This window comes from Mustela nivalis (assembly GCF_964662115.1).
Source record: "Mustela nivalis genome assembly, chromosome: 5".
NCBI lineage: Eukaryota > Metazoa > Chordata > Mammalia > Carnivora > Mustelidae > Mustela > Mustela nivalis.
This window is the reverse complement of record NC_139024.1, coordinates 14,315,856-14,337,671: the sequence shown is the minus strand read 5'-3', so window position 1 is coordinate 14,337,671 and position 21,816 is coordinate 14,315,856. Positions and strand designations below refer to the sequence as shown.

General features: G+C 38.4%; 1 protein-coding gene across 31 annotated transcripts in view; it reads right to left on the bottom strand.

Moving 5' to 3' along the window:
• The window catches only part of SYNE1 (spectrin repeat containing nuclear envelope protein 1), a 464,577-nt gene that overhangs the window by 162,370 nt on the left and 280,391 nt on the right, over positions 1-21,816 (bottom strand). For 23 of the 31 annotated variants that reach the window (XM_082730051.1, XM_082730052.1, XM_082730041.1 and 20 more), the window contains 12 exons: positions 20,226-20,485; positions 18,733-18,898; positions 17,854-18,009; positions 15,621-15,773; positions 14,840-15,022; positions 13,769-13,906; positions 9,353-9,538; positions 9,017-9,139; positions 8,522-8,704; positions 6,820-6,963; positions 2,731-2,925; positions 1,473-1,613 (listed from right to left, as the gene is read on the bottom strand). In XM_082730051.1, coding sequence (XP_082586177.1) covers positions 1,473-1,613; positions 2,731-2,925; positions 6,820-6,963; positions 8,522-8,704; positions 9,017-9,139; positions 9,353-9,538; positions 13,769-13,906; positions 14,840-15,022; positions 15,621-15,773; positions 17,854-18,009; positions 18,733-18,898; positions 20,226-20,485 — 2,028 coding nt within the window. Of the gene's footprint in view, positions 1-1,472; positions 1,614-2,730; positions 3,335-6,819; positions 6,964-8,521; positions 8,705-9,016; positions 9,140-9,352; positions 9,539-13,768; positions 13,907-14,839; positions 15,023-15,620; positions 15,774-17,853; positions 18,010-18,732; positions 18,899-20,225; positions 20,486-21,816 lie in introns of those variants that run through there. The other 8 variants (XM_082730039.1, XM_082730040.1, XM_082730044.1 and 5 more) reach the window with 5 other exon arrangements.

Sequence of the window (21,816 nt, the reverse complement as noted above, 5' to 3'; positions counted from 1 at the left end):
AATCTCAAGGTCAGTGTTCACTGTTCAATTTGAAAATTTTAAGGACATTAAGTATACTATATAGGGTAATTTTTTTCCTATACAATAAACAGCTGACTATAGCCACATTTCTCTGATTCTAATAACATCTGTGACCACAGAGAAGAACACAACATCAAAGAATGAGTAATATGTATTTTAAAATCAGAATTTGAAGAACAGTTTCCCCCAGAGTGCGCTGAACTTCTCCTTTTTTTTTTTGTTTTTGTTTTTAATTTCCTCTCAACACTTCTGTTATTCTTCACCCCACAACCATCTTTCTTTCTAAATTATAAGGTCTTTGAGGTCAGAGGGACTGTTGTCTTCTCCTTTATTACCTACCTGAGACCCATCACAAGACTTCATGTGAAGCAGGTGCTCAGAATGTGTCTGCTGAATGAATAAATTGGTAACGTCCTAGAGCTATACACATTTTTACCAAGAGAATTGTTTTATCTAAAATTTTCATCAATTTTATTTTCCTCCTTTGGGGGAGGAGGGTTTTTTTTTTTTTTAAATCACATAAATACTATTTCAAATGCTTCTGCTTTAAAATAAAAATAATTGTAATTGATTTGTAATATAACTTATAGAACATTTGCTCTGTGTAAAGCTTCTTTCCTAATAATAAATCTCAACTCTTTTGAACACTTAAATAATTTCATAGTAATGTAATTAAACTTTTTAAAAGTTATTCTGGCTAAAGGAAGAAAAGGTATTACTTAATGTGCATTAAAAAATTTTGGCTATTGTAAAAGCATATTTTTTTGTTTCTATCCAATAGTTTTCATGAAAACTCTTTGACATATTTAATTTAGTACAAGCTAAATTTAATACAATACATGTGAAGTGCACCACATAACCACAAGGTATTACCTGTATAGGAAATCAAATTTAAGATTATTAATTACTAAGATTATTAAAATAAGCAAAAAAGCTCACGTCTACTGAAGCATTCCAATATATACACTGGCAGACACCCCATAAATTGGTCAACAGCAAATTTTAAAAAACATGTAATATGGAGAGCAGAAGCTTTTCAACTTCAAAATCTGAGCTGGTAACCGGCAAAACCATGTTTAATGAATGTTAAAATACAAAGAGATCATATTATTTTACAATGGTGACACAAACACTTCATTTTCTGTTAGGATGCAGTACTCCATGACAGACAGCTGTTAGAAACTAACACGGTAATACATTAAAACAGGGCTTTCTCCATCTATAATTTCTGTGACCTAATTTTTGCTCATCTCACTGCTAGCAGCCCAGAACAGGAGCTGATGTGCTGAGCCAGCAGTGGTATCAGACGACAATCACTGATTGTGCAATTTCACACCTAACGGTATGTCCCTCAAAGTCCAAGATTCATGCCCACAGTCTATTAAAAACAGAGAATGGAGTCCTGCAACCATCCAGAGATCAGAGATGGAGGAATTCCAAAGAGGTGGTACCTGGTTAACGGAAGCATCTGTATTAGCCACAGGTGAAGGGGAGCGACAGGCAGGTGGAGAGGAAATTTCACTGCTGGTTCCCTCCTCCCCAGACTCCTCAGTGACAGGTGACAGCAAAGTGTGACAGCGACCTGCAGTCATCTATCACATAAAATGTAGCCCAAAGGACATGAACATCGGTTAGCTATGTTAACAAAAGACCTGGTCAGGCACTGGTCAAAACAAAAGTAATAATATGACATAGGTTAGAGACCCCAAGACCCAAATCTACATACAAATTGTGTTAATATTTAAGAGTTCTGTCCCCAGGTGACTGTGTCCCTAGGGCCCATTTGTAAGAGAGTGCATATCAAAATAAAGACTCCTGTTATTGATTATTTTCCTTTCTTTGATGTTTGTGTCACTATAAACAAGTAGAAAAATCATGAATCATCCAAGTGAGGGAACGGTCTACAAAATAAACCTTGCGTCTTTTGTGGCTATCTCAAATTCTAAATATTCTAGGGAAATAAATGCACCCGAGGTAATATTTTGCCAAATGAGTCCCAGGTACGGTTACACACCACCTGAGGCACAGCACATATGTGTGGAAAAAATATACAGCACTGGAAAATGTTAGTTACCAAAATAAGTAATGTATTTTAGATACAAAGTGACAGGTAAGTGATGTTGCAGAACAGAAATTAATGGAAACTATTTTATTTTAATTCAAAGCTAAACTTTGGATTTTCGGTTTTCTTATTTTCCTAATAGCACCTTTTCAACTAGATTTTATCAAATGTCTTCTATATTTTATTATAACAGAATACACAAGTATACTAGTCAGCCAGAGTTTTAGTTTGGAAAACATACACAAAAACAATATGTGTAGCATGATTCTCCTATCCCCCAGAACAGCAGAAAACCGTGCAGAGGAATGTTATTTTATTTATTAATTTATTTTTTAAAGCACACAGCCTCTCAGTATTATTGATAAATTATAAACAAATGAAGGGCCGACCTTCGGCACCTTAAATAATTCAGCCACCTCAAGCACATCGCATCATTTTAAAACTGTCACTGTTTTCAGTATCAAAAACTGGCCTTGGCCCAAATGTAGTCAGAGAGTTAAGGAGACTGTTCCTCAGTCCGAGTCTGCAAGAGCTACTCGCACTGATCCCTAAAACAAGCCCCAAGAGGGAAACTGGAGCCCCCCGCCAGGGTGCAGTCAGAAGGGAGCGCGCGGCTCCCAGCGCGCCCGGCCTTCGCCCTGACTTACCATGACCACCGAGGGGTGGGCCGAGGTCGCGGGGAGGAGCTCCCGGTCCAGGTCCTCCGTCCCCTCCGCCAGCCCCTCCACCTCCGTCACCGTCAGCAGCATGGTGGCGTGCTTGGCTTTCATCGTCAGCATCTTGCACTTGGAGTTCAAAGAGGCGATCTGCTCCTGGTAGCCCTTGATTTTCTGAGCCAGCTCCTGGGGAAACATCCCCCCCACCCCCCACCCCGTGTGTCAGAGCAGCATCAAAAGGAAACACAACTAGTAGCGTTCATCTTCCTCCAGCGCGGGCCAATGAAATCGCAGAGCTGCGCCAGCCGACAGCAGCGGCCGCGGCCGAGAGGCAGGATGTGGACGCGCGAGCCGCGGCGGAGCCTGCTTGCAGCGCACCCCGCAGCCCGACCGCCGCGCCGCGGGCCTGGGAGAGCGCTGCACCGCACGGGCCGTCCCCCAGTGCCCCGCGGTGGGAGAGTCCACGCCCGGGAGAAGCTCCGGGTGCAATCCGGGACTTACGTAACGTGAAGCACTCACAACTTTCTTTAAAATGCCTAAAGAATCTGAAACTACCAGATGGTTCATGCCATGGAAATTAGGTCATGTGATGACGGAAACTACAAAAAATGCAACGCTCAGCTCTCACCGTCAGCTCTCACCGTACTTAATGCAGCAAACTGAGCAGTCATCGGTTACGGACCCCGTCGCAAAAGTAACCTGCGTGTCAATTCCTGTGACCCACCGAGTTGGTTTTTTTTGTTTGTTTTTTTGTTTTTGTTTTTTTTTGTTTTTGTTTTTGTAGATAAGCTAAGTATTACATATGAAATCCTAATTTTTTATGCAGATCGTTCCCACAATAAAGTTTTGTACATTCACCATATTCTCCCTCATAGGCTCCACCATGCCTCACACGTTTCTGATGTTTCAAACCAGAGCTCTGAACTTGAAGTTCACGTCAAATTCAATGGCTTTTAAATTCATTGATTGTTGAACAATTGTTTTAAGAAATAGAGGTGTTAAAGTTTTTACCAAGAGCTTACTGAAAATAGATTCTGGACAGTACGTTGCTCTCTAAAGTCCAAAATATTAAGTAAAAATGATCTAAAATGGTAATTTTAAAATATTAAATTTATATTTTACTTAAAAGATGTATACATGTTTGACAAAAATGAAGATGTGTATTCAAAACATGAATCCTAAAAGTACCAAACCATCACTTTTTTCTGTTCCTTTTATGTGTGTTTCTTGAAAAGCTGTCATTTAGTGATTGCATGTAACACATTTTGTGACAAAAACATTAAATGCCTTTAAAACAATAGTATGTATATACATAAATCACAAGGCATATATACGTACTACGCCTGTATGTACATATTATGCACATCCTATCATTTTAAACATGTTGACATTCAAACCATAGCTTTCAACTCAGAAGTTCACAAACGAAATAACAAACAGGTTTATATATAATGTGTGTTTATGTATATACATGTACATATGTGTTTATGAGTGAGTGTGTATATATGTATAGATGTGTATATACGTGTGTGTCTGTATATATAGGCACACACACACACACACACACCCCTGCCAGCCAAAACTGACTAAATGGAAGGAAAAACCCAGCAAAACTCAGCCAGTAGCTTGTCATCCTGACTTCTTCTATAGCACAATAATTTTTAAAGCAAAAATTTTAAAAAGTAGAAATCATCACTTCTTTTAGAGCTGCAGGTACTTAATTAAACCTAATAGGTTTTGTTTTTCTCAAAATAGTGATTAAACAGCTCTTTACTACATCTGGCCTAGTGCCTACTACATGGTTTCTCTATTATAATTAGCGTGCACATATGGAAAACATCTACCAATTCAGTGAACTCCATGAATTCCATTTTCATAGGACAAATCACTAAGCCTTACAATGGCTTGCCCTCCAGGGGTAGATTTGAAGAATCTTTCTGAAGTAGCATTAGTTTTAGTCCCTCCCCTTTTCTGCCTATGTGGATGGCTGTGCCCCCTACTGCAGTATCCTGCAAAGCTGTGCGCCAACCTGACAATGGACACCCACCTCCTAACCTTGAGTTCTCAACTTTCTTGTGTATAAAATTCATTTGGGATGTTCGTTAATAATGAAATTCTGGTCTCCACAAAGGATTTTGATTTACCAAGCATTTTATGCTTATCCCATATGACTCCCTTGGAGAAATAGCTCTTTAGAACTTTCTTCTGTAAGAATAAAACCTGTCCATATCATAAGAATAACTTGGTGGGCTGGCGATTAAATCTACTCAATTAAAATGGAGCCCCTCTGGCTTAAAGTATTCTCTGTTCTCAGGGAGCGTATGTATTTTTAATTTTTACTGGATATTTCTGAAAATGACTACAAGGATGAGCATAAAGAGGCAGGAATTGCAGACACTGTGGCTGTTCTAAGTTCGGTGGCTGCCCCTCTCCTGGGCAATCTCCTGCACTTAGGAGGAGACCTTGTATGTAATGTAAGAAGCAAAGAGCCTGAGTTTTCTCTCCTATGATCGAAAAGTGACAGAATAATTTTTTTCAACTTAAAGGCAACATTTAAAAATTACAGAAAAAATGTGAATTTCTTAGAAATGAATAAGTTATCAATTATTTTTAGGAGTGAAAGTTATCCTTCTATACATTAGATCCACCTCAAAATTGAAATTTCATTAAAAGCAGACTGAAAATACAGGAAAAAGCAGCCTTCCCCATTCTTATGTTATCATAAATCAGGCTTTCTCCATTCAGCACTTTCCTTCCTGTGTTTGTTTAATACATACCACGAGTCTCACACAGGACAATGCCATTATTATTATGAAAATGCATTCTAAATCACATGACAGAAGTTATAAATATCTACACTCATGTTTAGAACTGGAAAGAGAAAATGGTAGAGAATGAGGGGCTCACTGAACAGGACCCTGGAGGACAGTCTACAGTTGACTGTGCTCAGCACCAGCTCTGGGATGCTGGACAAGTCATTTATTTTCCTGGACCATCATTCTTCTCTTCTGTGTGATAAGGTAGCCCAGATAGTTTCTGCTGCAGGGGAAAAATCATGGAATTTGGAGCCACAGATACTGGCTTAGAATCTGGTTTCTACCAGTTACTAGATTTGGGAGCTTGGGAAGTCACTTACAAAAATAAGTTTCTGTTTTCTTATCAGTATAATGGAGATGATTTAAAAGAAAATCCTTACCTCACAGTGATGTTATAAAAGATAATGTAACAATCTTGTAAACTATTTAAAAAACTCAAAAAAACTGTAGTAATGATAATTATTGTTATTTCAGACAAGATTTAAAAAAAATATATACTTTCTGTACTATGTTAGAATAAACTAAGTATCTACCCTTGGCAGATAAGACACACTCTTCCACCCTGTTGCTTACCCCAGTTCATGATGCTGTGAGCCAGTCCCCAAGGGAAAGAGTAAATGTGAGCCATACAGGAATTGACAGGCCAGAAGAAATTCACTGGCAGGTATCAATGGGCCAAGACACTCAAGGTCTGTGATCCCTGAGACCAAGTCTGCATAAGCAGTATTCAAGTCCTGAGTTTATAATGAAGTTATAAATACAAAAAAGAAGGCATATTTGAAAATGGGGAAGATGCTGACAGACACTATCTGGAAATCAGCAGAACAACATGGACCATACTCTGATTGTGGTGGAAGGAATTGAAAGAGCAAATGATTTTTTGATATGCAGTGTCTCTTCTTTTTAAAGAGGGTGATCAAAGCAGCAAAGCTTTGAGCACTGCTGTTTCTAGCAGGCTCTGAGTACAGAGTGGACTATGTTTCGGTGTAACTGACTGTGAGAATTTGGGGTGCAGGAGACAAGTGGTGGGTCCCCGTTGAGTTACACCATCAGCGACATATAAAGAGGTTTTGGCCTCAAAGGGAAAGACTCAGGCTCTTGGGTCTTGGAGAGGATCAGCAAAAACAGGGCTGAAAACGCAAAGACAGTCAGAGATGCTCCTCAAGGACTGAGCACGCGGTGTGTGGGGCAGGGCAAACCTTCCTCTGTGATTCACTAGAAACCGAGAACGTGTTCTCAGCAAGCACCTGCGCTCCCCTCTTACCTCGTGTCGAGAAATCTGGGCCTGCAGCTCCTGGATGTTACTGGTGGCCACAGGTTTGTCCTCAATTTCTCTGTGGGCTCCTTCTATGAGCTCCTGGAGGTGCTGCATTTCTTGCTCATACTGTTCATATTGTACCACAGCCTCCTTTGAAAGAGAGAAAAAACAGCCGCATGATTATCTTTCGGTAACAATAACTATGGGACTCATTCTGTGTGGCCGTCTACAGTGGTAACTGGTATTTTCCTGTGTGTCTAGGGAGCAAAGAAATGATGGGGAAAATCCCTGGGTGATTCAAGTCCTCACGTGTATGCAGATAGTTCCAAGATTTCTCTCTAAAAGAGTTTGCTAAGATTACTGACCCACTCAGAATGGCTAAGTGGCTAGGTCCTCTCCATTCTCCCCATTCATGTTGTCCTGAAAATGGCTGTGTCTTGGTCAGAACAATGGCATGGTGGGAAGCAGTATGAAAAACACGATTGCTTCATTTTTTTTTTGTCTAAGAAATACTAAATATACATAGATAGACATAGATATGTCTATACCTAGACATATATATATATACAGACATATGTCTATATAGTCTATAGTATTTCTATATACTATATTAGACATATATTACTATATATAGTATAGTAATATATAGTATATATAGTAATATATGTCTATACTATAGACATATATAGTCTATATATATCTATAGTATTTAGTATTTCTTAGATATATAGTCTATATAGTCTACATAGTCTATAGTCTATAGTATTTCTATATACTATATTAGACATATATTACTATATATAGTCTATATAGGTCTATAGTATTTAGTATTTCTTAGATATATAGACATATATATAGACATATATAGACATAGGTATAGACATATCTATGTCTATCTATGTATATTTAGTATTTATATTACATATATGTGTATATATACATATATATTACATATATATTACATATATATACATATATATGTAAGGCACTTGTTGAAATACTGGGTGGAAGACAAAAAAATGAAGTAACCATGACTTCTATCCTCAGGAATTTACGGTGCAACAAATTAAGAGATAATCCAAGGAGCAGGGAGAGTGGACCAAGTTGACCATTGGCTACTTAATGAGCACATATGTGTGCAATTTTTGGGTAAAGCAGGTAAGGTATTAGTTGAAAGGAGAGAAGACTTGGAGAATGTCATTCTTTCCTAGTAAATGATTTTTCTCTTATTAGCTAAAGAGATTAAGAGTTACACTTGGGTGTACTTTTCAGGCAAGAAAATGCATTTGGTGCATCAGTAAGCTGAGATCTGAAAAAAAAATTCTGTAACATATACTAGCAGTAAAGGCATTTTACAAGGCGCTAGAGGATTCTCAGATGAATAATAAGAGGTAAAAATGTATGACTGAAGATAAAATTAACCTTTATAAGTTGTTCTTTACTAAAATATATTGCTCAAAGATAGTTTTCACCAAAGGATATTTTTTATAGAGCTTTCCCCAGGCTTTTGTGGGTGATCCAAATGATAGCATTTCATCTCCTTATTTTATGTAACCACAACAATCTGTCAGATTTAACACTCTGGATGTGTTTTGATGGCTGAGCCCACACAGCGCTAAGAAAAGAAGCCCATGACTCATTTGCTGTTGCTCTGCGGGCGCGGGGACCGCAAAAGTCCCCAGCTGGGACCCGGGACGGCCGCACATGCCTGCATGATGTTGCACTGCTGGATGGCCGCGTGCTGCAGCCGGCTGGCCTCCTCCTGCAGGTGCAGGGCCGCGTGGCAGAGCGGCAAGTTGGTGACCACATCCTCGGGGATCCGGAGGGCGCTCTGGCAGATCTGCACTGCGTGGACCTTGGGCTTGAGTGACTCCATCTCAGATAACAAATGCTGAAAGTGCGAGTTCACATTTTACATCGTGGAAAGCATGGGGGAAAAAATGTGTATTTTAATAGCTTATTTCATAAGCTCTATTAATAGCTTATTTCATAAGCTCTATTAATAGCTTATTTCATAAGAGCCGTTTACTAAATAACAGGTCTGTCACATGTTATAAATATTTTCCAAGGAATTTTTCTTTAATGTATAGTGTACTAAGACTATAACTGATTTCAAAAATCATTTTTCCTCATTATTTTCCTTTTTTTTTTTTTTTTTTAAATATAGCTCCTTAACTCATTTCCTCTGAATTATCTTGCTTACCTGTCGATGAGAAAGTTGCTCCTTGAGACTAAGACGTCCGACTTCTGGAGAAGTCAAGGTTGTCTGGGCTTGCTCCAAAGCAACTTGTAAATTTTTTAGCTCGGTTTCAAATTTTTTCATATCCTACAGAGTATAAGCAATATGAATGTCAGTATGTAAGCACCTGAAGTTCAAAGTCATAGAAGAGTAACATCGCAGTCAAGATGGCATTATCAGAGGTGAGTACAACATCCTCACTATAAAACTGTCATTTTTTTAAAATGACAGACTTTCCAATTAGAATCACTAACATTATTATTATTATTGTTACTGTTATCATTATTATTATTTATGTACCTTGGCAGCATCGTGGAGATTCTGCATACGAATTCGGATCATCTGTCGCAGCTCCTCAGACTCCCGTCCCAGTTCTGCCACTTGCTGAGACATGTTTTCTGTGGAGTACACGCTAGCGAGGTGCTGTAATTTCTCAATCATTGCTTCCAGACTGCTGTGGATCTCTTCAGATTCTTCTAGCATGCTCTAGAGCGAGTTATCAATAATCATGACAATGACAGGTGGGCCGAGGTAGACGCGTAGGTCATCAGTCTGGTGTGGTGGAAGACCATCCGCCCACAAGGGAGGGAGATGCTTGCAGAGATCTCGCGCGCACTGCGGAGTGTGTGTCTTACTGTATTTAACCTTCATACCCTGTGCCTACTCCCCACCTACTCTTCTCCTCATTTCACAGGAAAAGAAATCAAAGTTTAGGAAATGTCAACCGTTAGCTGAGGCCACATGTTATTAAGTGTTGGAGACTAAGGCTCATGCTCTATCTACCGCCCCAAGCTGCTCCCTGGTGAGGGTCAGGACACGAGTATCCCAGGAGCGCCAATGCTCTGACAGGCTGGGCATCTTGTCAGGGTGCTGAGCCTCCTTTTTACTCATATTTAAACTCGGGAGATGCCTTTCAGCTCTCCGACTCTAAGTCTAAGATCTGAGGTGCCTATTGGTCTAAGAAATGAACATAACACAAGGGCATGACAAACAAAAACCTTTCAGCACTTGCTTTAGTGAGACAAAGGGGGGCGAAGCAACTTGAGAAACCAGGAGGAACAAAACACAGCGCTCGTCACTCAGGACGGTATCACCTAGTGGGACGGATGACACAAATGGGTTCTTAACCACATAATACACATTCTGTGAGGACAGTGACAGAAAGAAAAGGTTAAAGGTGACAGAAACGAGATGTGCTCCTGCTTGCAGGAAGACTGGGAGAAAGGAAGAGCTCAAACAAGGGAACAGAGAGTGCGCACAAAATGCGCAGGGACTGGATATGGGGTGTGTGAAGAGAAATGGGAGCTGGGACATGATTCTCAGGCAATAAGTCTTTATTTTTTAATAATAAAGTACAGTGTTTTTCTCCTCATGAGGAAAAATAAATATTAATAAAATAATAATTTAATAATTATATAATTTTAACTATATAATATACTTATATATATATAATATGTACAATTACATATTATGTATAATAATAATAATAATTTTTAAATAATAAAGTACAGTATTTTTTCCTCATGAGGAATGCTCTCTCTTTATATATATATATATATATTAAAGCTTAGAAAATATTGAAAATATAAAGAAGATAAAATATTCCATAATATCAGAGACAATTTTAAATAGGGATAACTGCTGTTACATGTGGGCATATTTTTAGGTAACTGAGATCATAATATATGTAAAATTTTCCATCTTTCTTTTCCACCTAGCATCGGAGCACGTGCATTCTCCCGGCGTACTGTTTTTGCTAAACTTGGGCAGCCTGACCGAGGGCAGGTAAGCGAGAGCTCCTCCAGACACTCTGAGCATCTGACAGCACCACCGACAGGCGGCGTCCCGTGTCTCGGAGGCTCTTGACCCACCGCCTGCCCAGATCAGAACACCTGGGAACTGACCAGGGCTCCCCCTTCTCTGTCATCCACATCCAAGAGTCTCTAGAGTCCAGAACTCTAGCTCAGTAATAGCCCTCGATTCTGTCTTCTCTCAAGCTCCAAAGAGGGACCCTGTCACTCTCTGGCTAGGACTGAAGCCACCTTCCTTGCTCTCTTACCTTCCTCGGTCTGTTTTCCACAGGCTGCTAAATCATCTTCCTTAAAATACAAGCCTGAATTTGTCGTTTGCCTCAAGACTATCTTTCAAAGACTTCAGAGTGACTGTAGGTTAAAGCCCAAGTTCTTCTTAACAAAACTTGGGATCTTTTTTCTTCTCTAATTTTACCTCTTATGCCTCTTCCTCCCAGCTCTACTCCACACCTCCTCCCTGGAGCGCCCCCGCCACTGCACCAAAGCACCCCTCACTCTTACTACTGGGATTTCAACATGCATTTTTGTCTACAACGCATTTCACATGAGTAGGCAGCCTGTCATTCAGGCCTCAGCCCAGAATCCCCTTTTCCTAGGACAGCCTCTTTCAGCTTCCCGAGACCCCGGGCAGTGTGGGCAGAGAGCGCTCCTGTGGGATCCCTCAGCACCTTGATCCCTCATCTGCTGTACTTACCACAGCCTGTAATTGTCTACCTCCCTTTATCAACTCCCTGGGGCAAGAACAAGGAATAGTCTTTGTATTTTAAATTCCCAGCTTCAGAGGTGCCTGGGTGGCTCAGAGCCTTAAGCCTTTGTCTTTGGCTCAGGTCCTGATCTCAGGGTCCTGGGACGGAGCCCTGCATCGGAGCTCCCCGCTCAGCGGGGAGCCTGCTTCTTCCTCTGCTTGTCTCTCTGCCTACTTGTGATCTCTGTCTGTCAAAATAAATAAATAAAATCTTTAAAAAATAAATAAATTCCCAGCTTTGGAAAGAAATCATTCTATAAATGTGTTAAATAAATAAATGAGTACAGGTCCTACTCAAAACCAAACAAGATAAAACAAAAACCCCTGATGGTTGTTTTAAAGACTACATTTATACTCTGTTATATATCCAAAATGTCATTTGGAAAAGTGACTTGACATTTTTCTTTAAAATTCCACTATAGGGGTGCCTGGGTGACTCAGTCAGTGAAGCATCTGACTTTGGCTCAGATCATGATCTCAGGGTTCTAGGAACGAGCGCCATGTTGGACTCCCTGCTCAGGGGGGAGCCTGCTTCTCTGTCTCCCTCTGCCTCTCCCCTCTGCTCCTGCTCACTCTTTCTCTCTCTAATAAATAAATAAATAAATAAAATCTTAAAAAAGAAATTTTACTCTAGTGAGGTGCCTGGGTAACTCAGTCAGTTAAGCATCTGACTCCTGGTTTCAGCTCAGTTCAAAACCTCAGGGTCATGAGATCAAGCCCTGTGTCAGGCTCCACACTCACCATGGAGACCCCTTGAGATACTTTTCCCCCCATCCCCCCCCAACCTACCCGGGCTCACATTCTCTTACTCTCTCTCAAATAAAATCTTTAAAAAACAAGATTCCAGGATAGTTATTAAACCACATATTTTATACATTTTGGATTATGAAGTAGTAGCATTCTGATGATCATGATACATTTTACTAATTGTTTTTCAAAAAGATTTTAACAAGTAATCTTCAGAGTTGAGAGCTCTCACTTCTTTATATATGAACCTCAAATCACTTTTAAATGCTGTTAATTTGATAGCGTGCTCTCTCTCTCTCTTCTAAATTTTTCATTTCTAGATTTCTAATGAGGTTGAATATTTTTTCATTGTTTACAATCAACTGTAACTTAAGACTTGTCTTGCGTAGTATAAGAAAGATTCCAGAAGAGTTTACAAGATTAATTAGAGAAGAACAATCACATACATAGGGAAAGTGGTTAGCATCTGTAAAAGCATTCCAAGCAGAAAATGGGGGTTTGATCTAGAAACCTGTCCACAGAACTGGAAAAGTAAATGATTTAAAAGATATGAGTATATATAAATCAGAATAAAAGAGAAACTAAAATACCTCAGGATATCCATATAACTAAGTAAAAACCATTATGTATTGTATTGTAAGCTAACTGGGCTGTTAGACATTTGTATCTAATTCAAGCTAAAGATAATAAAAGGATGAAATAATTTCCTGGATGATATGACCAGAAGAAAACTTCCGGAAATGAAGTAATGCAGCCACCATGTGATACGGACTCTTTGCTCCTTTCTAGCTGACCCTGCTTCCTCTGGAAAGCCGGACAACTGAGACCAGGCTGAATGCTGAGAGGAGGAACCCTGTGACACCTACTGTGCCCGATATCTGCACATATGTTAAACCATTTGATTCTCCTAATAATTCTGCAATATAAATATCATTTATAGCTCCACCTGATTGATGAGAAAACTGAATTCAGAGAGGCAAAGCAATTTGTTCCAAATCACATAGCCCTAAAGAGCAGAGTTTGGTTTTCCCATCTGTCTGGGACTGGAGCCTATCATCTTTCCACATGTCACAACTCTGCCTGGGGAAGAATTTTCCACCATATCCCCACAACATGTGGTTGTTTCAAAGAAGCCCCAAGAAAAGAGAGACCTACATAGGGCCGATTATTTAGGGTCTTGGAGAAAGAAAAGTGTAGGGGAGATAGAGGCTACTATTATTTATACAGTCTAATGAAATCTTATGAGTAACGACTTTCTTTCATGGACGAGTCATTAGGGCTATCTTACTTTTCTTTTTCTCTGGCATCTGCATTAACTCTACATCGTGGTCCTTTAAATTTTCTATCAGTCTACCAGTTACATCAAATTGCTCTCTTAGTGACTCTTTGAACATGATTTTTTCCCAAAGTTACCTGATGTAAAATGTATTGTTCTCGAAGTTGATGTGCTGAGTTCCATGTAATCTTTCCATGTAGCAACACTTTAGCTTTTTCAATCCACTTCAGAATGAAATCAAGCATTTCATTGTATTCTTCTAAATGAGATGCTGCCTGAAAAATCATTACCATTCACATAGCAATGTCAACTCTGCTTCATGAGAATCAGTCTTCTACTTCTCTTTAGATACAGTAATCCTAGGGGATAATTGTTATAACATCCGTAATATCTAAAGGTAACATGAATAATCATTTCCTTGTTGAAAACCTGTCAAGGACTTCCCAGTGACTTTAGGATCAAGTCCAAGTCCTTAATACGCTTGAATAACTGTCTTCTAAAATTATTCCCTATTCTCCTCTCTTAGTCATCTGTCTGGGACCTCTCTCTCCCTTCCCCATTCTCCACCCTCACTGAGTAAGGAGGCTTGGTATTGTAATTCATTAACTGCCAAATTGTGATTTAGTTTGTCCCTGATTATAGAAAAAAACACATAATCAATTTATGAAGGTATATCTACAGTCAACAATTATGATGGATGTGTGATCTGAACATATTCAATGGTAAATGCAAGAGTATATATATGTGCATATATACATATATATCTTATGTCTTACATATATTATATATATATATATATCTTATGTCTTGTGCCTTTAAATATATTTTACATATAGATATACTTTATATATATATATGTAAAGATACATATATATATTATTTTAAGATATTTGAATTCACCCCATACTGATTTTGTAAAGCATGTTTCTGGATGAATATTCATTCCACAAACTACTTCTCCAGTTGACAAAATATTCATTCCAAAGTCCATTATACGATCATGTTTGTCAATGTACCAACAATACGGTTTGATACAAAATAAAGGCAAGCTTACATGTAAATTTTAGAAACCCAGGTGTGGTATTAAATGAGCTACCCTTAACTACCCTCATCATTGTCCATATTATCTTTTGATTAATTTTCAAAAGAAAAAGCGACCACTGAATTTCTGCCTTAGAAGACTTTGATTCCTGGCCCCGAACACATACCTGACCGAGCTTGGAGAGCCGGTTCTCAGCCTGCCTAAGAGTCTGCTGATGAAGTTCAATCAGTTTTCCTATCTTCTTAGCCAGCGGTTTACCCAGTTGGCCATTCTGTTCTGAGAATTTCTGGACTGCTGCATCTAGTTCCACTAATTTTAAATTACAGCCATCCAGTTCTTCTCCTAGCACCTAAATGGCAATCAACACAAAAGGACGTTAGCCTACAGAAAGTGAATTTCTCCAGATTTTTCAAGATCAAGGGTGATATTTTAAATGATTTTTGTAAATGCCAGCTATTATAAAGAAAACTTCGACTCCAATCAGGTCATTTCTCTTTCTTCAGTTAGAAAGGCGGAGCAGGCAGGATGTTTTGTAATCCTGGTGTTTGTTTCCTATGAGGCTGAGTGAGAAGGTTAATGTTTTCCTTCTGCCCCAACCAAAAAGGATTCATCACTTACCTCATCAGCAGAGCGAGAACACAGATTTAACCACCAAGACCATTCATTTTGGGATTTTTATACTTATCTTCCCAAATCATTATTTGTTCCTTTGATGCTCTCCCCTCTTACACACATGAGTAAGTAGTTATATTAATACACGTCCAAAGTAATGCTGTAAGTAATCTTTGTTATGTTTCTAAAATGTCTTAATGCCTGCATTTACTATTTGGTTTTAATGAAGCTTGCTAATCAAGAAAACTCCCCCTCCCATATCCCCAAGATAAACTAACTCCAAAAAACAGTAAATTCATTTAATAACACCTCTTATGTTTCCACTTTTTCCTTACCTTTTGGTCGGTTTTAGCTTGTGCTATATTATCTGTCTTCGTTCTCAGCTTACTTAGAATAGTTGTGAGATCTCTGGCTATGTTCTGAATTTGTCGGCCGAATTCCTGGCTCATGGCTTTGCTCTGTTCAACGTCTCTTACTTTGTCCTGGATCTAAATAATCAATGAGAATAGCAAAATCAACCATGATTTAAAAATTGCATAATCGCCGCTCAAAACGTCAATCTTCAGAAGCTAACAAGAGACACTTGACGTGGTTAACACTCTTTGTCAGACGAGCCCCGTGTCGTTACGAGCTCTCATGGCTTTCCACGCAGCTTTGCCTCCTTCGACCTTTATGCCTCCACTGTTCCTTTGTGCTGCTGTTTCCGCAAAGGAACAAGCAATGCATGTACAGTGATCTATGCACCAAATGTTTATAAAAAACTCATAAATCGCAGTATGTATACAGCTGAGTTTGAATCCTAGCTTCTCCATTCACCAACTTTGGAGTACAAATTCCTTTCAGCCTTTTTCTCTACAAAGTGAAAAACACTGCTAGATCACTGGAAGCATCTGGATTTGTTCCCAAGCATCTTTTTATAAGTTAGCTGTTGGTGATCTCTTAACCTTTTTGCCAACTTCCCAAGTACATCCTTATATCAAAAAAGTGTTAAGCAGAGCCAATAAAAAGAAAAGTTAAAAAAGTACAATTAATGATTATAAGTTTCAAATAGCTTTGGTTTGATTTGATAACAGTGATATTTTTGCTTATAATAAAATGCTTAAGAGAAAACAATAAAGAAATATTGTCTTTACATAAGTGAGAAGTACTTTAGTATAGAGGAAACATGCCTTAAGAATACTTTTCGGGGGAGCCTGGGGGGCTTGGTTGAGTGTCCCAACTCTTGGTTTCAGCTCAGGTCATGATCTCAGAGTTGTGAGATGGGGCCCTTACTTCTTCAGCGGGGAATCTGCTTGAGATTCTCTCTCTCTCTCTTTCTCTCCCTGTGTTCCTCCTCCCCTCCCCCTGCTTACACTTGTTCTCTCTCTCTCTCTCACATAAATAAATAAACGTAAAAAAAAAAAAGAATACTTCTTTGGCCTTCATTATTTTGAGTTGAGTGCCAACATAAGTGAGATGCATGAGAGTAACTCTAACAGAGAAATTTATCGAGAGAAAAAGAAAAATTTTTAAGATCTGAACTTGCCAAGTCATCCTTCCCAGTAGACCTTCCAATGTCTAAGAAGAAAAACCAAAGAGGCCAATTAAATATTTAAAATAGAAAATAACATTTTAGTTTAGGTCAATACCATGATGTAGTAGCATTGGATTTTGAAGAAGTTTTTAAAACACTTTGCACTATACATTGGAGGGTCCAAAAAATTCAGTGCACTTGTGTGAATTTTATAATTGCTACAATGTGACACCATTTTCCATTTCATGTAGCACTTTAGAATTAGTGGTATATATTGTCTTTGTCCCCTATGGACTGCTTTCAACTTAACTGTACTTTAGCATTATGTCACCGGGGAGGTCTTAAAAAGCTATTATGAGTCCTTACAGATGCTACTAAAGCTATTTTCACTATGTGAAAGCATGTTCTCTTTTTGGGACCTAAGATAGAACTCTCCCTCTGATCTCAGTGCTAATACTGATTATGCAACGCTTTGTTTAAAAAAAAAGATTTATTTTAAATTTATAGACATGAATTGGCTCATATGTCACTTCCTTCTTTGGTCATTTAAGCTAGGGTTTATTTGAAGGGCCTTCCTCTAGAAATATTTTATAGGACCCACCAATGTGCATTTTGGGTAATAACTTCTTCCCTGGCTTTACCTCTTTTTTTTTTTTTTACTTTGATTTTCCTTCCTTTTTCAAATATCTTTACCTACTTAACTCATATTTTGCTGAACTGAAATAAGAGCTAGAAGAGTACCTGGCAGGTCCTGAGACTCAAAACATTTTTGTTGAATACATGAAATATAGCTATAAAAATTTTTAAATCATTTATTTAGAGAAAGTCTAAGTAGATAAGTTACTTTTTAATTGTATGACATTACTATTCATATCTGCGATCATCTGATATATTTTTTGCCAACAAATAAGACCTCTAATATAATATTATTGTTTTATACTGATGTGTTTTTAACTGTTTTCATGATGACATGACTGTGAAAATCAAGAACCCTCATACAAGAGTCCTGAGCCTCTGAAAGAACGGAAAGGCATACTTTGTGCCTCTTGGTTTACCTGATCATGGATAGTTCCCAATTCCAGTGCCACCTCGGCTAACTGGAGGGACAGTTCAGAAGGTAAGATGGAGTAGAGACCCAGGTACTTATTCTTCTGCTCTTCAGTCAATTTCTCAATGTTCTGTCGGTGATTTGTGGCTTCCGTTAGGAGAATCTGAAAAAAAAAAAAAAAAAAAAAGATAAAAAATTAGAAACTTCCTGGAACCTGATAAGGAAATTCATTTTTATGGATGCAGAGATAAGACTATGTATCGTTCATCAATATATGATGTTTGGATTTAGAGAAATATCTTTAAAAAAAACAAACTCAAGCCTTTCTTTAGTCTCTGGGGAGAAGCAGGTCCCCTTGATACAGGACAAGAGAAAATACTTTGAAATAATAATAAAATTGTTTTGTATAATAAAATAATAATACATAAATAATAATATAATATATAATATATAAAATAATAATATAAAATATATAAAATAATAATATAAAATATATTTAAATATAAATATGGTGATAATATAAAATATATAATAAATATAAAATAATATATAATATAAAATATTTTAATATTAATAAAATACATGCTATAATAAAAATAAAATATATTTAATAACATTAATGATATAAAATATTAATATAAATAAACAATAACATAATATATAATATAAATATATAATAAAATAATAATATAAAATATATAGTAAATATAAAATAAATATAAAATTAAAAATATGTTTATATAATATAAAATAATAAAATCTTTCTATATATTGCATTTCTGAAAAATTTTAATTCAATACTCACTGAAAATAAACAAACATATCTCATTAAAATCAAGATGACATTTTTAAATGATTGGTATAGGGAACTAGGAGAGCGTGGTACCTGAAGTTCTTCAAGTTGAGCCTCTATTTCTATGGTTGGGTTCCCCAAATATTCCTTTGTTTCCTGAATCCAGGATTTCACTGAGTTTATCTGAGTCTCCACAACGTCTCGCTCCTCGAACTCCTGCTTTACCGCCTTCCCGTTACGCTTCACCTTGTCCTGTATGCTTCAGAAGCAGCAACGGGAGAAACCAGAAGAGGACTTGAAATGAAAGTTAGTCCCTACCCGTGACATCCTCTTATCAGAAACAGACATGAGGAGAGTAAAGCTTCATATCTTTTTTCTGGAAGTAAAGATGATTCCCAGTGAGAGAATGTTCAGTAACACTTAAGCCAAGCACAGCAGAAGAATGTGAAGTTAATGAATGATCCCCAGAAAACTGAGAGTTCACACACTCTGAAGCCACTAAATTACAATGAATTTTCCTCTCTTAAGTAACTGGAGATCATTTGCTTATTCATTTCTTCTTTGGAAATGGACTCAAATGGTGCGGAATCACCAGCATTTAAAGGTAATGTGTAATTGGAATATTTGTGACTATTAGACATCAGTATCTAAACAAAGTATAAAGCTTTGGAATTTGGCAATTCATAATGTTCAACATCCAAAATGTAAGTTTTTATTTGAACTGACAAAGGTTTGGCAGAAGAGTGTAAGTAAGTGAAGTCAGATTATCCTGAATTTGTTTATAGGTACAGGAGGTGAATAAAGGATTAGTTAATACAGGATAAAATTATCTACTGACATTTTGCCCTCTGGCTCTTCCCTGTGGCTCAGTAAGTGAACCGGGCTGGTTATACATCATTAAGACTACCATTCTCTTTCCGCTAAGTTCACTATCAGGAAATAGCTATTATTTATCTGGACTTTGACATTACCCTTGCTCTGATCTCCCGATCTTTCAGTTTGACCAATGAGTTATCAAACTTCATCAAAACGAAGTTCTCAATAGCTCTCACGTGTTTACCTTTCAAGCTTCATTTCTCAGGAATCGCCCTGTCACCCATCAGCTCCTTGAAAGTGACAGGATCACATCCAAGCTCTCTTACACTCTACTCCCCTCTTGGCTAACCGCTCCTCCCTCTTCACAGCCTAGCTCAGTCCTGCCTAGTCTTCAGCATAAGCACCCGTCCTGAAGGGAAGCCTTCCTTGATTCCTCTCCTAGTGTAGCTGCCTCTGCTGCCTATGCCCTTACCGCCACGCTCTGCTGAAATGCTTCCGGAGCTGTCGGTCTCTGCTGCTTGCCTGTAAACCTCATGAAGATGGAGACTGAATCTGTGTGGCTCGTTACTGTATTCCTAAATACTAATGGTATGTATTTGCCAGATCAATACTTGAAGAGTTAAGAAAAATGAAAAGTAGGGATGAAGGGAACAGTTCCCCATGTTTTTAAGACGGCATGATGGGAGCCTCCCCAGACGCGACTACAATGCTTATCCCTTTGGGCCACGGCCAAGGTTAGTAACAGAGAATGAAAGCAAGTGTATGCTTACTTCAGGCACCGATCTTGCATGGCCGTGATTTCCTGGACGATGGATGGCTCCTCTCCGGGGGACGGCGTGGCCCCATCCTGGAGCATGCTCAGTGCTTGCTGCCGCAGAAGGCCCAAGGCCAAGTGCTGCTGCTCCAGCTCCAGAATGAGCGTCTCATGATGGTCAAGAAGAGCGAAGAGCTCTGCCTTGGAGGCTTTCTCTGCCGAACTGTCCGGTAATTTAGCTTGCAGCTGATCAATCATTTCACTGGCTTTTGTAACCTGATGACAAATGTATATACTATGAAGCTCAAAAATAAATGAAAAAGAGAGCAATACCAATAAATGCCATATTTGACATTAAGGCATCGAAGCACGTTAAAGTTGATGGCGTGAACTCTAAATTGCAAGGACTAGACATGAACAATCTCCTTAACATGAAAGAGAGATCTTTGCATTTTAAGACTTAATCTCAAAATAATGGGGCAATTGCAGATGGCATAACAGAGAAAAGGTTGCTTTTTTTTTTTTAAACTAAATAGATAAAAGAAAAACTCTTTTCAAAATTTATGTTAACATGAATGTGTGCCTTTGAGTCATTAAGGAATTTGTGGTTTAAAACATTGAAGCCTACTTAAAAGATAAAAGGAATTAAATATAGGATTTTGGGGGCACCTGGGTGGCTCAGTGGGTTAAGCCTCTGACTTCAGCTCAGGTCATGATCCCAGGGTCCTGGGATGGAGCCCCACATCGGGCTCTCTGCTCAGCAGGGAGCCTGCCTCTCTCTCTCTATCTGCCTGCCTCTCTGCCTACTTCTGCCTACTTGTGATTTCTTTCTCTGTCAAATAAATAAATAATATTTAAAAAAATATATAGGATTTTCAAAATGAGTTAAATTCCCACTCGTTTTCATGGCAGACAAAGTATTAAAATTTTTTTTAAAAAAAGAAAATATTTTATACTTTTTCAAGGCCAGGTAAGAAATTAAAAAAAAAAAAAAAGATTTATTTGTTTATTGGAGAAAGAGTGTGTGAGAGTGGCAGAAGGAGCAGAGGGAGAGAATCTCAGACAGACCCCCCCACTGAGTGGGGGAGCCCCCCTAGGAGCTCAGTCTCAGGACCCATGCGATCATGACCTCAGCCCAAACCAAGATTCAGGTGCTTAACTGACTGGGCTACCCCACAGCCCTATTTTTCTTTAAGACTTATTTATTCATTTGGGGAGGGGGGTAAGATGATTTCATGAAGAGCGTAGAGAATGGGGCAAAGTGGGCTTGGATTCTTTCAAAATTCATTGCTTGGTTTTCTCATTAAAATAATCAGACCCTGAGGAGACTCGGTGGCTCAGTCCGTTGAGCGTCTGACTCTTGATTTTGGCTCAGGTCATGATCTCAGTGTTGTGGGATTGAGCCCCTGAGCCAGGCTCTGTGCTCAGTGGGGAGTCACTCCTTTTCCCTCTGCCCGTCCCTCTGTTCTCATGCTCTCTCTTTCTCTCTCTCCCTAAAAATAAATAAATCTTAAAAAAAAATGAATCTTAAAAAAAATAGTCAGACCCTGATTTGGGATTAAATTGCACATTGCATTTCATAATTTGGCTTTCATGTCACTGAAATA